The sequence below is a fragment of the Gopherus flavomarginatus genome, chromosome 11, assembly GCF_025201925.1.
Source record: "Gopherus flavomarginatus isolate rGopFla2 chromosome 11, rGopFla2.mat.asm, whole genome shotgun sequence".
Classification (NCBI taxonomy): Eukaryota; Metazoa; Chordata; order Testudines; family Testudinidae; genus Gopherus; species Gopherus flavomarginatus.
In genome coordinates, this window is record NC_066627.1 from 408,454 (window position 1) to 423,352 (window position 14,899).

Sequence of the window (14,899 nt, forward strand, 5' to 3'; positions counted from 1 at the left end):
GCTGTGTATTACTGCGCCATGAGCCCCACACTGAGCCAAGGGGTGTTCCAGGAGATACAAAAACCTCCCCAGCCACCCAGAGGCTCCTTCCGCCTTCATTCACCTCGAAACAACAAGCTAAAGTTGCCCCTAGCACTGTGCCCAAGGCCTCATTTCACTCCAGGGTTCCTTGGTCTATTCAGAGTCTCGAAGTGGAGTGAGGAGAAAAGCGCCCTGAGCTCCCTAAAGACTGACAGCCTCTCAGTGAATACAATAAAGGATCCCACAGCAGATTTAGCCCCGCAGTAAGAATACGCAGGCTCTTCCTGCCATTCCAGTGTTTAGGAACACAAAGGATTGATGCCTCTGAAGTCTGGGTCACTCAAGAACTCATTGTGTGACAAGTTCGTAATAGGACATAGGCAATATAAAATTCCATTTTCTTTAATGTTTTCAATAATTCTACCAATTCCCTCATGTATCCTAGGCCAGGTTACTGTTAGGGCTAAAGGTCAGCATCAGGATAAACATTTAAGGGAACAAGGTTTTAGATTAGGGTGAGGTATAGGGTTATAAATGGGGTTATCATTAAGGTTAGTGCTGATAATTGTGATTCGGATTAGGGTATATGTATCATTAGAGTTAGCATCAGGATCAGGGTAATGGTTCAAATTTATGGCTAACATTAACATTAAGGCTTATGGTTCTGGTTTAGGGTTAGTGTTATGATTAGGTTGGGTTTTGTGATGAAGGTTAGGATTAAATGTTGTGTTTTGGGGGTAAAGTTTGGGCAAAAAAGCATTAGTGATTGGGATTAGGGTTAAGAATTAACAATTATTGTACACAAATTTTAATTAAGTCAGGAGACATAGGACCATACTATATCGGGTGTTTAATATACCCCAGTCTACGACCTCCAAGAAAGATGCAGAAGTTCTGCAGGAAACCTTCAAATGAGCAGTTATACGATAATAGAATCATAGAACTGGAAGGGACCTTGCGAGGTCATCTAGTCCAGTCCCCTGCCCTCAAAGCAGGACTTGAGTACTATCTAGAGACCATCCCTGACAGGTGTTTGTCCAACCTGCTTTGAAAAATCCCCAGCGAAGGAGATTCCACAATCTTCTAGGCAATTTATTCCAGTGCTAACTTTGATAGTTAGGAAGTTTTTCCTAATGTCCAACCTAAACCTCCCTTGCTGCAATTTAAGTCCATTGCTTCCTGTCCTGTCCTCAGAGGTTAAGAGCAATAATTTTTCTCCTTCCTCCTTTTAACAACCTTTTATGTACTTCAAAATTATCATCATGTTCCCTCTCAGTCTTCTCTTCTCCACACTAAACAAACCCAATTTTTTCAATCTTCCCTCATAGGTCATATTTTCTATAGCTTTAATAATTTGTGTCGCTCTTCCCTGGACTTTCTCCAATTTGTCCACATCTTTCCTAAAATGTGGCATCCAGAACTGGACACAATACTCCAGCTGAGGCCTAATCAGCACAGTGTAGAGCAGAAGAATTACTTCTCATGTCTTGTTTACAACACGCCTGCTAATACATTCCAGAATGATGTTCGCTTTTTTTGCAATAGCGTTACACTGTTGACTCATATTTAGCTTGTGGTCCACTATGACCTCCAGATCCCTTTCTGCAGAATTCCTACCTAGGCAGTAATTTTCCATTCAGTTTGCATGCAACTGATTGTTCCTTCCTGAGTGGAGTAGATTGCATTTGTCCATACTGAATTTCATCCTACTTACTTCAGACCATTTCTCCAGTCTGTCCTGATCATTTTAAATTTTAATCCTATCCTCCAAAGCACTTGAAACCCTTTCCAGCTTGGTATCATCCACAAACTTTATAAGTGTACTCTCTATGCCATTATCTAAATCATTGATGAAGATGTTGAACAGAACTGGACCCAGAACCAATCCCTGAGGGACCCCACTTGTTATGTCCTTCCAGTGTGACTATGAACCACTGATAACTACTCTCTGGGAACGATTTTCCAACCAGTTATACACCCACCTTATAGTAGTTTCATCTAGGTTGTATTTCCCTAGTTTGTTTATGAGAAGATCATGCGAGACAGTATCCAAAGCCTTACTAAATTCAAGATATACCAAATCTACAGCACCTCGCCCTGTCTACAAGGCTTGTTACCCTGCCAAAGAAAGCTATCAAGTTGACATTTGTTCTTGACATATCCATGCTGAATGTTAGTTATCACCTTATTATCTTCTTGGTGTTTGCAAATTGATTGCTTCATTATTTGCTCCATTATCTTTCTGGGTACAGAAGTTAAGCTGAATGGTCTGTAATTCCCCAGGTTGTCCTTATTTCCCTTTTTATATATGGGCACTAGATTTGCCCTTTTCCAGTTTTCTGGAATGTCTCCTGTCTTCCAGGACTTTTCAAAGATAATTACTAATGGCTCAGATATCTCCTCCGTCAGCTCCTTGGATATTCTAAGATGCATTTCATCAGGCCCTGGTGATTTGATGACATTTAGCTTGTCTAAGTAATTTTGGACTTGTTCTTTCTGTATTTTAGATTCTGAACCTCATTTTGACTGGCATTCATTATGTTAGACCTCCAATCACCACCAACCTTTTTGGTGAAAACCAAAACAAAGATGTTATTAAGCACTTCTGCCATTTTCACATTTTCTGTTATCGTCTTTCCCCTCTCATTGAGTAAGGTGTCCACAGGGTCTTTCCCCCCTGAACTCCTGTCAGCTAGAAGTTGGCTCATGCCCTGAAATATAAGAGTATAGTTTATTCCAAAACAAATAAATAACAAACCCACAAAAACAGGAAAGAAAGAAAAAGATAACACCATACCAATACTCTCCTCATTTTGGTGGTACAATTTCAACAGGGAAACAGCCTTATAATCAGTGATAGAAAAGAGAAAACTCTCAAGTGGTAGCAGTGTTGCATTTTCAATATACATCCCATCTATCAATGACAGTTTCTCAAACCTGTATGCTCTGGAACTCTGCCTTCTGCAGTCCCCACCTCCTCCTTCCTTTCCGAGAGACTCAGAGAGAATGGATTTTTGGAGTTGACACTGTTCTCAGCTCCCTGCCTTGCAAGTTCTAAGGACTGGAAAACACACAGTGCCTACCTCCAATCATTTTAAAAGTTCTGACCCCCTTCCCCCACCCCTCTCTCATTCACTAAATGCAAATTATGTACTTTTAAATACCCGTCAGACCAGATAAGCAACTGCTCAACACGGACTTCCCCCTCCCCCTCTGCTGTGTGAGCGTGCTGTTTCTCTCTTCAAGCAAACAGCTGTGAACATTCCAAAGTAATTCCCCTGCCTGCCTCCCTCGCTCAGCAAACAGGAGCTGTGTTTGTTTTTTAAATAAGCAGTTTGGCTGAACTCCGAGCTCTCCCTTTCTTCCGGTTTGTTGTGGACAGGAATTCTGGGATACCTCCTTATACCCCGGAGGTCAATAAAAGCGCTGGTGGGGTCCACACTTGCTGACCAGCGCTGGATCACCAGGGCTGGAATCGCTACACCCGAGGCTCGACCGGGTGTACAGCCAGCGCTGCAACCAGGCAGTTGCAGCTCTGGCCATACTTTGCAAGTGTGGCCACATCCTAAACTGCAGCACTGTAACCCCCTCACCAGCACTGCAACTCTCTAGTGTAGCCATGGCCCCAGAGAATGCAAATCCTTTCTCTTTAACACTTTCAATAACTTTGACGTGTTCTAATCCCCTTTCTTTACTCTAGTCCAGGTGAGGGGTAGGGTCAAAGGTTAGGGGTAACGGGCTGGGGTATTGTGTGTATGGCAATGAGTTAGAATTTAGGGTTACATGTATTGTTATTGATAAGGGTTAGGGATTAAGGTTATGGTTATTTTAAGGTTACAGTTTAGATTTGGGTTAAAGCTTTAGGATTGTAGGGTGGTTAGAAGATAGAGGGTGGAAACTGGGGTTAGGTCTACTTAAGGGTTAGTGTTTTAATTTCGGGTTTAGGTTTAGTGCTAAGCAGTTAGTACTAGCAGTAGTTTAGGGGTAGGATTGTGTTTCTAGTTACCTTTTTCTTAGGGTTAGAGCAATTTCTGTGTTAGGTTAAGATTTAGCATTAGAACTAGGATTAGAATTAGGATTGGGTTTCCATTTAGTGTTAGGGTCAGAGTTAAATTTTTGATGAGGGTTGGGGACAGGATTAGGGGAAATTAGGATTAGAGTTAGGAGCTGGTGTTAGGGTTAGGTAAGGGTAGTGGTACAGCTAAGGTTAGGGTTAGGTTAGGGTGAGGGTTCTGGCAATTTTTAGGTTAAGTTTAAGGTTAAGGTGGTGTTCTGTTTAGGGTTAGGATTTCAGCATTAAGTTACGGCTCTGAGGGAATTAGAGTAAGGGGTTGTGATAAAGGTTCAGAGTTAATCGCAGGGCTGGGGGATAGGTTTAGATTTGGGATTTTGAGTTAGGGCTGAGCATTAAAGTTGCTAGCAATTTTAAAGAAAACCAGGAAGTGCAGGTTCATAATGGATCAGGCTCCACCTTGTCCAGTATTCTGTCTCCAGAAGGAGCCAGTACAAGATGCTTCAGTGGAGGTACAAGGGGCCCTTCGCTGGATGGATATGGGAGAACTTGCCCTTAGAGAAAACGTATTTCTACTTCCCCTCATTCGACATTATTTTACACCCTGGAGCAGGAAGTTTACCTCCATTACTCACTCAGATAATATTTTAATTGAGCCCTCAGTTTTTATTGCTGGTAAAACCAAGAGACCCTAAAACAAACAAACAAACAAACAAAACACCCTCTCTACAACGTCAAATGTGGAGCCCAGGCCGACTGAAGCATTCCAGCGGCTCTGCGGTGTATTCCCCACTGCTTAACAGATTTGCACACAAGGAATCGCTGTTACTGCTGCAAGAACTATTCCTTTTGTCTGCGGCATAAAGCCTATTTCCTTTCTGCAGCAGTTTCCTGTAATTCTTCTCCTCAGGCATGGTCAGAAAAAGTTCAAGGGCTCTTGCAGACCGAAAAGAGACACAAGCATACAACTAGCACAGCTGCTAAGCTATTGCAAAAGCAGAAATATAATATTTTTAAAGGCATCACATCCAAAGCAGACTTTTGTCTTTGCTCTTCTGTGCATCAGGGTAAGAAAAGGACACAGCTGTGGATGTGGAAAAGGGTAGATTTTGCAAGATTATTAAACAACAAATTGTTAAAACGGCTATGCCGCTCTCTTTCTCCTTCCTGGTTTTGATATTTTTTTGTTCAAGTGAGTATAATTTGTTTTGAACTATTTTATTGTTTTCCATTTTCTAAATTGCATTTTTGCAGTGGCCAAGACATTCCATTCAATTTTTCTTACCTTCCAATCTTTCAATGCCTAAATATGAAACTATTAGCTGAGAGAGACACAACAGAAGGACATAGAAAATTATTCGTGTGAAAAAGATATGGATTCCTTCCTTTTGTGTAAATAGTTATTTATTTCTGCTGTAAATTGCTTAAGAGTAAAAGGAATCTGGACACCATTTTTAAGAGGGGTAGATCACTTAATCATTACCTGTTAGGTTCACTCCCTCAGGGGCACCTGGCATTGGCCACTGTCGGTATTTAGGATACTGAACTGGATGGACCTTTGATCTGACCCAGTATGGTCCTTTTTATGTTTTTAAGATAGGTTAGTGTAGGAGTAAATTGAATGAGATCTTTGGAAGCAAGGTACACTTGAGAGGATGTTCCGTGTTATGTTTGGCTGAGATTTTGGAAGGATTTTAAGAAATCGAGGAGCCGATCTACAGCTCAGTTTGGGACCCCAAGTGCCTTAAGATACTATGAAACTTCCAGCCCTGATCAGTTACCAATTTTATTTTTTCTTTTGCAGAAAGGACAGATGCAGACTCAGTAACTCAGCCCGAAGGCACCGTTACCATCCATGAAGGAAAATCTGTGCTTCTTTATTGCACCTATGATTACTCTGGGTCTCCTGTACTCTACTGGTATGTGCAGTATCCCCATGAAGTCCCTAGCCTGTTGCTGACACAATATGCAGCCTTGGATGAGGAGGAGAAGAGGCGCAGGCGAGGGTTCTCTGCTAACCTGGAGGAAGACTCCAAATCCTTCCACCTGGAGAAAAACTCCAGCGAAGTGAACGACTCTGCTGTCTATTACTGCGCCTTGAGAGACACAGTGAGCAAAGCCACCTGGGAGCTGAACAAAAACCTCCCTGACTGATAGAAACACAAAGGGCTGAAATAGCTGAGATTTCGCGTGTCAAGACCTCAGAGTATAATCTCTATTCCTTAATATATTTGTTTTATTCTTCACCTTCTCCCCCACCCCCGCACTTTTTTTTTACCCTAGCCTTGGGTAGCATTTGGATTACAATTAGGAGTCAGGGGTTAAAGATTATTACGGTTTTATCTACTGCTTAGAATATAAGGTTAAATTTATTTGTATCATTGAGGTTAAGGATTAGGGTTGGAATAACAGTCAGTTTAAGGATTAGGCTTAGAGTTAACGCTTTGGGTTGGGGCACAGATGGGAGCTGGAGGGGTGGATATTAGAGTTAGACCGATTAAGGGAGGGGGCAAACTTTGTGGCCTGAGGCCCACATTGGGGTTCCAAATCTCTATGGAGGGCTGGGTAGGGAAGGCTATGCAGCCCCAAACAGCCTGGCCCTCGCCCCCTTCCCACTTCCTGCCCCCTGACTGCCCAGCTCAGAACCCTTGACCCATCCAACCGCCCCTCATTGTCCACTGATCAAGACCTCCCTGGACTCTCACCCCTAACTGCCCCCAGGGACTCCATCCCCTATCCAATCCCCCTTCTCCCTGTCACCTGACTGCCCCGACTCCTATCCACACCACCGCTCCCTGACAGGCCCCCAGGACTCCCACACCTATCCAACGCCCCCTGTTCCCCATCCCCTTACTGCCCCCCCAACCTCCGCCCCATCCAACTTCCCCCCTGCTCCCTGTCCATGGCTGAGTGGGGCAGGATGATCAGGCCTGCAGGTCGTAGTTTGCCCAGCGCTGGATTAAGGGTTAGTATTTAAGATTAGTGTGTAGGGTTAGCGTTAGGTTCGGGAAATGTATATAGTTTGTTATGGTTGGGGTAAATAAATCTTGGTGTCAGAGTAGGGATAGAAGTTAATGTTTAGGGTTCTGTTTAGAACCGGGGCTATGTTTAAGATTAGGGACAGGGTAACATTTAAAATTAAGATTAGAAGAAAAGTAAGGTGAAGGAGTTACTTTCAGGTTTATTGTTTAGAGTATGGTTAGATTGAAGGCTGGGGCTGAGGTTATGTTTAGGGTGAGGGTTATGTTTAGGCTTTCAGTTACGGTTAGGGAGAAGTTAGAGTTTGGGGTTAGGATTCGAGTGTTGGTTATGATCAGAGCGAGGAGTTATGGAGAACATTAGGATTTTGATATCAAGTATCAGAGGGGTAGCCGTGTTAGTCTGGATCTGTAAAAGCAGCAAAGAGTCCTGTGGCACCTTATAGACTAACAGACGTTCTGGAGCATGAGCTTTGGTGGGTGAATACCCACTTCGTCGGATGCATGTAGACGAAGTGGGTATTCACTCACAAAAGCTCATGCTCCAAAACTGTCTGTTAATCTATAAGGTGCCACAGGACTCTTTGCTGCTTTTAGGATTCTGAGTTAGGGTTTATGATTGAGATTTTGGGTTCAGATTAATATTAAAATCAGTTTTTATACCTTTTTACTGTCCTAAACTGTACTGACAGCCGATCCCCGCTTCTGGGATCTCTGTGCTGGCTCCGTACAGTACTGGAATGTAATCTCAGCACTGAACAAACATTACTGCATTTGTCTCACAAACACCACTGTGATGCTGGGAAGTGTTACTACACCCATTTTATCATACACTGGGAAAGTGAGGTACCGAGTGAGGTTTCTAGGTTTGTCTGTCGAGTTCACAAAAGAACTTGGGTGCTGTGAAGGTGAACATGCTTTTAGGTGCCTAGAAAATCTTTGGGATTCACAAAACTCAAGTTTGGAGCCCAGGCTCCCTATACAATGAGCTGAGAGAGACAGATACCTCCGAATGGGATTCACAAAATCCAGCAGGCAGGGGTCTCCTCCCCTAAATTAGCCTACAGGGAGATACCAAGCTGAGTGGTGTGTGCTAGGCCCCGCCTCTCTCGGGGAGATAGGTGCCTAAGTCTGGGCTGTAGGGAAATACCTCTCTAGTCTCACTTGCAAACCCTTTCTTTCAATTAAGCTGATGGAGAGAAAAGGAAGGGATCCCTTGTAACTTTTAGCCCAATAGTTAAGGTACTCACTGGGCTATGGGGCATTCTGATGGGGAAGGGGGGAACCTCGGTGTCTTCTACTGAAGCTGTTTCATAGTGGATAAATAGTTTTAAAAAGTCTATTGGAGCAGAGGGGCCTGATTCTGGGATTTAGGCACCTACTTGCCACTTTAGGTGCCTAAGTCCCTTTGTGAATCTAACTCTTAAGCTTGTTAAGATGAAGATAGGCGCTTAGAGAGGGATTCAGTGAGAGTTACGCATTTAGTAGATTTTAAAATACCACTAAGTCTCTATTTTGCTTCATTAGGCACTTTAGTACCTATAATAATCAGAGCCTAAATGACTTGCCCAAAAAGTCACCCAGGAAATTAGTGGCACAGCAAGAAATCAAAGATGGATTATTTTGTATCTTTTGGGGGTGATTTAAAAAACTGGTAACCCTCCCATTATTCAGACAAAACAATAGCCTCATTTTCAAAAATCCTCTGGAGAGAGACCCCACATGAAGTATCGTATGAGACACAGAAGATTTTCGTAAGAGATGAGCACACGATTTTCTTGTTGTTTTATTTGATATCCACTAGGGGGCGGGGCACACATTCGCATCCATATTTTAATTTATATTATGTTTTGCGTGTGTGTATTAAACTAATTTGGAATCGGAAGCTGAATGAGTTTGCCTCGTTGTGTAGCGTCACAAGATGAGAGGGAGGAGACAAAGGTCACGGAGGAAGCAGGTATCATCTTTAGGACATGAATGGTCTTTTACAGAAACAGAGGAGGAGGAGATATTCTAAAACTAGCTGCAGATCGTAGTAACAACATCAGGACAACCTGAAGCTGCAAAATGCTCTTGTATGTGGCTGTACAGCTCTGGCTTCTGCTTCCGCAGTCAGGTGAGATTAAAAACTTTCATTTGAAGTAAAGGCACTTACAAAGGAAAAAAAAAGGTTTCTGAACAAAAATCGTAGGAGGAATTTTGTTTTCCTTTGCAAAGAGAAAACCAGGTTAACATCACAAATTAAGTCATCGGTGTGCTGGGAATACAGAGATGTTTTTAAGGAGTGACTCAAACCTACACATATACAGGCTGAAATTTTCATAGGAGGGCAAGGGAGTGAGGGATCCAAGTGGCACTGAATTTAAAAGTTCCAAACACGCATAGATCGCTGTTTAAAGCTTTTTTTCCCCCTCCACAGGTCTTGCACAAAGTGACTCCGTGGACCAGTCTCCTCCAGAAGTGAGAATCTCAGAGGGACAAAGTGTAACTTTACACTGCAATTTCACCACCGCTGACATAAACCCGTATCTGTTTTGGTACCGGCAGTATCCGAACCAGCCTTTCCAGCATATACTGACTAAAACGAAGTTTGATGCTCCGGATCTGACGCTTGTCCAGGGAAAATTCTCAGCGTCTTTGTACATGGGTAATAGGACGGTTCCCTTCCAGATTGAGGCTGTTTCTCACCAGGAGAGCGCTGTGTATTACTGTGCTCTGAGACTCACAGTGAGGGAGAACCGCATCTCTGCTCTACAAAAACTGAGCAGGGGGTTACTTATGGCAATATGACAGAATCGTATAAACACAGGGCTGGAAGGGACCTCGAAAGATGATCTAGTCCAGCCCCCTGTGATGAGGCAGGACCAAATGTACTTGGATCATCCTTGACAGGTGTTTGTAAAATCTGTTCTTTGATAGAAAATGTTTTTTTCCTATCTGATATTCTATTAATCCTCTCCAACACAATTTAGTTCCTGCATTTTGCCCTACAGTATATTCTTCTGATTTTTTTGATTATTATCAAGGAGGACGCTTTGGATTAAAAGAGACTTTTCGATAAGAAAGGTAAGCCACAGAGGGCAAATGTTAGACCGAAGGTACAAATTTAGTTTAACTTTTAATAATATTTCGTCACTACTTTAATTTCATATGAAAAGTAGAATCAGGATTTCCCTCCCAGTTTTATGCTACATATCGATGACTAGTCTGACCCTTCTAGAGAGGAGAAGAAGAACTCTGCCAATAAACGTGTAACTGACACGCTGTAAACACAGACAAATTTTAGCATCTTCTGTGGCAACAAGACACGTGGGCATGCGTTCATTCCTCCTCCCTCCACCCCATGAAATCCAATCCACTTGAGCCCAGTGTAATCCAAACCAATCCTACCTAAATCAAGCCAACGTGACTGAACCTTGTATCCAGCTGAACCGATCCCAACACAATCCAATCAAACCCAACCCAAACCAGTGCAACCTAACTCAATTCAATTAAACTCAACCCCAAGGCCAACTCAGGGGCTTACAGCCCAAACCAGCCCAATAAAAACCCAGCGAAACCTAGTTCAACTCAATCCATTCCAACCGACAAACAATCTCGGAGAAACTCAACCCAGTCGAATCCAACTCAACACAATTCAGACAAATAAACCCCACAAACAAATGAAGTCGGAACGTTTTCTCAGCAAGACAGAAGCTAGTTACATTTTAAATGAATGGGGGAAAGTTGTACTATTATTTCCCACTGCAACCCATCTCTCTCTCTCCTTCTGTGGCCAGTCTCAGTTGAAAACAGAGCCCATTGTTTGTAACAATCCTATAATCTACATCTGGGGGGTGGGTGTGCGGTTCTCAGTAAAGAACGCTCAGAATGTGAATTCCTTTGCCTCTCTGATCCTGCAAAGCTCAAATACTCTGATATTCAGGGGATTGATTGAAACCGGTGGGCATTAATCCCGACTTTTCTTGAATGAGCTCCAGCGGCGCACTCGGGTGTAGTTTTGTCCTCCGGAAGGTCTTTGGCCAGCAATTCAACTTGAACATTTAAATGTGATATTTGCAGAAGTGGGGATTTTCCGAGGCACCAAAGCCTGAAGCCCAATTCCTATTGGGGGGAAAAAAAACCCCCAACAGTGGGACTGTCTACTCATCGTGCACCAGTAAACAAGGATCCTTGAGAAATTGGTGGTAGGGAAGTGGGGTCCTAGATTTCTCCGGCATGTAATTTACTCTGTGTACAACCAATCACTGTGCTTCCTACTTAATGTAACTGCCTGCAAACAAAGTCGCGCTTACTAGCAAATCAAGACACATTAAAGGAGGTTTGAGGAAGGCGAGGACGCCATTCAGAGGCGAAACCAATCACGCTTCCTTTCCTGTGGGCTCGGAAGGGCTCTGGTTTCCACATACACCCCTCATTAGGCCAGTGGCTGAAGAAATTGGGCGAGTTTTTCACATTCAGGAAGGACGTTGTCTCTTCAGGGCTGAAGGGTTCAGGGCGGAACTGAAATCCGAGCCACTTTGCTTAACACAATGAGCAAACGTTTGATATTCGGCCTTTTTATTTTCACTCTATATCCAGGTAGTTGGTCCTAGAGTTTGCGCCATTGCTCCCGAATCTCCCTCTGTATATACACACACCCTGTCTCCCTGTTTCCATTTCTCTTTCTCTCCCTCTTTGCAGTCTCTCCCTCACTGTCCCGCTACCGCCTCGCTCTCATTCTAGATAAGGTATAGAAGTGACTGTATTTTCCTTTCCCGCTTTCTTGTTGCAGGTGCAGTGCTGGGTGACTCGGTCCAGCCCAGGGAACCCCAGATGTCTGGAGCTGAAGGCGGCTCCGTGACCCTCAGCTGTTCTTATGAAACCAGCTACACTGCTGGTGTCTATCTCTACTGGTACCGTCAGTACCCGAACCGAGCCCCGCAGTACATCCTACGGAGAGGAACGAAGGAAGTCAGCTCTGTCAGTGATACCTCAGACTTCGCCCAGCAGAGGTTTTCTTCCCAGGCTGATGGCAACTCTACAGCTCTGAGAATCACAGCCCTGGAGCTGGCGGATACAGCGGTGTATTGCTGCGCCCTGCAGCGGGCACAGTGACAGATTCTCACAGCAGAGCTGCACAAAAACCCTCCCCTTCCCTTCACCTTCAGGGGCTCGGCGTGGAAGAGGGACTAGACAGTGTCCCTGTGACCCAGCATTCGCCCCCGGTGAGGGATGCAGCACTGCGCCACAGCTCAGACAGGTCCTGTCCTCCGTGTCAACATCTCTCTGATAGATTATAGAATGTGAATACACACACACGCGCGCACACACACACACACGCACAGTGCAGAATGCCTGCAGGGTCTCTTTAAGATGCCACCCATCAAAACAAATGGATACATGCATCCATAAATAACTGTGATTGAATGGAGCCCTTCCTTCCTCGGGCTCCTAAATCCCAGCCCAAATGTTTAATGGCAGCCGGGTCTGTCTCTACCAGTGTCTGGGCAGCACCCAGGACAATGGGGCCCTGATGTCAGCTGAGGCTAGACGTACCCACAGTGCTCCTCCTCCTCCTCATGCCCCGCACTCATCGCAGAACTTGGGTGATTTATACAATGAATGAGAGAAAACACCCGAGATCCAAACAGTTAAATCGATGCGTCCAATAAAACATGACGTTGACAATTCATATATCAAATGCAAAGTTAATAGCCACAAATCAAACTCCAAATAAGATCTCAAGCAGCATTTTTCTTAACTGAATTTTACAGAGAGGCAAAGGGTTATGAAGGGAAATACTTGTACCCGGGTTTGTGTGGCAGATGGTGAAATCCAAACTTTTTACTTCTACTGCTAAAATCAAATCCTTCCAAGCCTACATATAAGGCATATAGAGGACTCATTTCATGGATTTATTTGGCAAAGTTTTATGGCTGGCTGCCAGCCTGATGCCAATTCTCCTGCTTTTCCAACCCGGCTTGGGACTGGCGATGGCAGAGTTACAACCACTAATACTGACAGTGCTTTACACTAAGCAGGTTTTAAATGGGGAACTCTAATGAGAAGAACTTTTTTTTTTCTTAAGAAGCAATGAAACACTTTCCCTAAACTCCGTAACTAAGGAATGGCTTGTGGAAATAATCCAAACTTTGAAATAATTTCTTCTGGAGAGAAGTAACACAGATATACAGATTTTTAATGTCATAAGAAAGCATTATGTCCGTGTAGTTTGACCTCCTGCTTAGCAAAGGCTAGAGAATTTCTCCCAATGACTCCTGCACCAGACCCATAACTTATGATGGACCTAGAGAAGCCTGAGAAATGCCACGTGAAAATAAGCTTTTTCTCCCTTCAGAGAAATATCTTAATGGTTTATGGAGTATAAGTCCATCAATGGCTAGTAGCCAAGATGGTCAGGGATGCAACCCCATACTCTGGGCTTCCCCAAGCCCTAATAGCCAGATGCTGGGACTGGACAACAGGGGATGGATCACTCGATAATTGCCCTGTTCTGTTCATTCTCTCAGAAGCACCTGGCACTGGCCACTGTTGGGAGAGAGGACACTGGGTTAGATGGACCTTTGGCCATATTGGGCCAGACCATTCTTATGTTTTCTAGATGGTTTTTCAAAATTACGTGTCTGGCTTATTATGTCCACAAGGGGCGCGCCTGACTTTCTGGTCATTACTTTTTACTTTGTGTTGTTTTTATTTAAGTTGTACTTGAAGCCAGCACTGCCCTGGAGCATTTCTGTCTCATGTCATAAAGAGGAGAAGGAGAGGGGAGTCACAGAGAGGACATTTTACAGCGTGAACCTTCCTTTAATAAACGAAACAGGAGGAAGAATTGTTTTTATAACTGAATAAAGGGCCTAGCAAAAAGGAGGATAATTTCAAGTTGCAAAATGGTCTCTGCCTTGTTCTATAGATCTGTCTTCTACTTGTGAAGTCAGGTCGGAGAAAATGCTAATTTTTATTTGATTTATTGTGTTTAAGAGCTACAAGAGTCCTATTATAACAGGCTAGGGTTTTCAAGGAAGCCTAGAGGGTTTAGGCACCCAAATTCCTAATGATCTTTTGAAAATGCCACCTAATAGTTTTAAAAGAAAACTAGTTTTGCTGAGCCAGAGACTCGTATGGTTTAAGGAAAGAACTTTGCTTTCCTTTCGAGTTACTTTGTTTTAGAATGGAAACCAGTTTCTACATAAGATCATTAGAGACTTTTGTGTAAAAATATGAATGAATAAATGTAGTTTCATCACTTTTTTTTTTTTTTTTTTGTCTTTCAACAGGTCTTGTTTAAAGTAATGAAAATCTCAGAGGGGCAACTCGCCACATTGCATTGTAAATTCACCGCCGCTTTCACCAGCCCAAATCCCTTCTCGTTCCGTCTGTATCAGAACCAGCCGCCCCAGCACTTATTGGCAGAGTATCAATCTCCTGCTGAAAAGAACACGGTCACCTCTGGAACATTCAAAGCAGTTTTCTGACCACAGTAAGGCGGTTCCCTTGAAGACTGAGGCTGTGTCCCTGCAAGGAACAGCCATGTGTCACTGTGCTGTGAGGTGTCAGAGGGGTAGCCATGTTAGTCTGGATCTGTAAAAGCAGCAAAGAATCCTGTGGCACCTTATAGATTAACAGACGTTTTGGAGCATGAGCTTTTGTGGGTGAATACCCACTTCGTCAGACATGCATCTGACGAAGTGGGTATTCAGCCACGAAAGCTCATGCTCCAAAACGTCTGTTAGTCTATAAGGTGCCACAGGATTCCTTGCTGCTTGTGCTGTGAGATACGCAGTAGGGCAGAGCTGCTCCTCTGGCGACACGAGAAGTGATCGAGGTGCTCACACACATCGAGGGTGGCAGAGACTCTTTTTCTACGCCAAGCCTTTTTTATGACCAG

General features: G+C 43.7%; 1 protein-coding gene and 2 gene segments (V, D, J or C); all 3 read left to right on the top strand.

Annotated features, from left to right (window-relative positions):
- The window catches only part of LOC127031398 (uncharacterized), a 414,252-nt gene that overhangs the window by 35,590 nt on the left and 363,763 nt on the right, over positions 1-14,899 (top strand). The window lies entirely within an intron of this gene.
- The window catches only part of LOC127031407 (T cell receptor alpha variable 27-like), a 134,222-nt gene that overhangs the window by 19,063 nt on the left and 100,260 nt on the right, over positions 1-14,899 (top strand).
- On the top strand, positions 5,008-6,414 carry LOC127031415 (T cell receptor alpha variable 18-like). The segment is given in 2 exon segments: positions 5,008-5,225; positions 5,838-6,414. Coding segments are annotated over 2 exon segments (396 nt in total).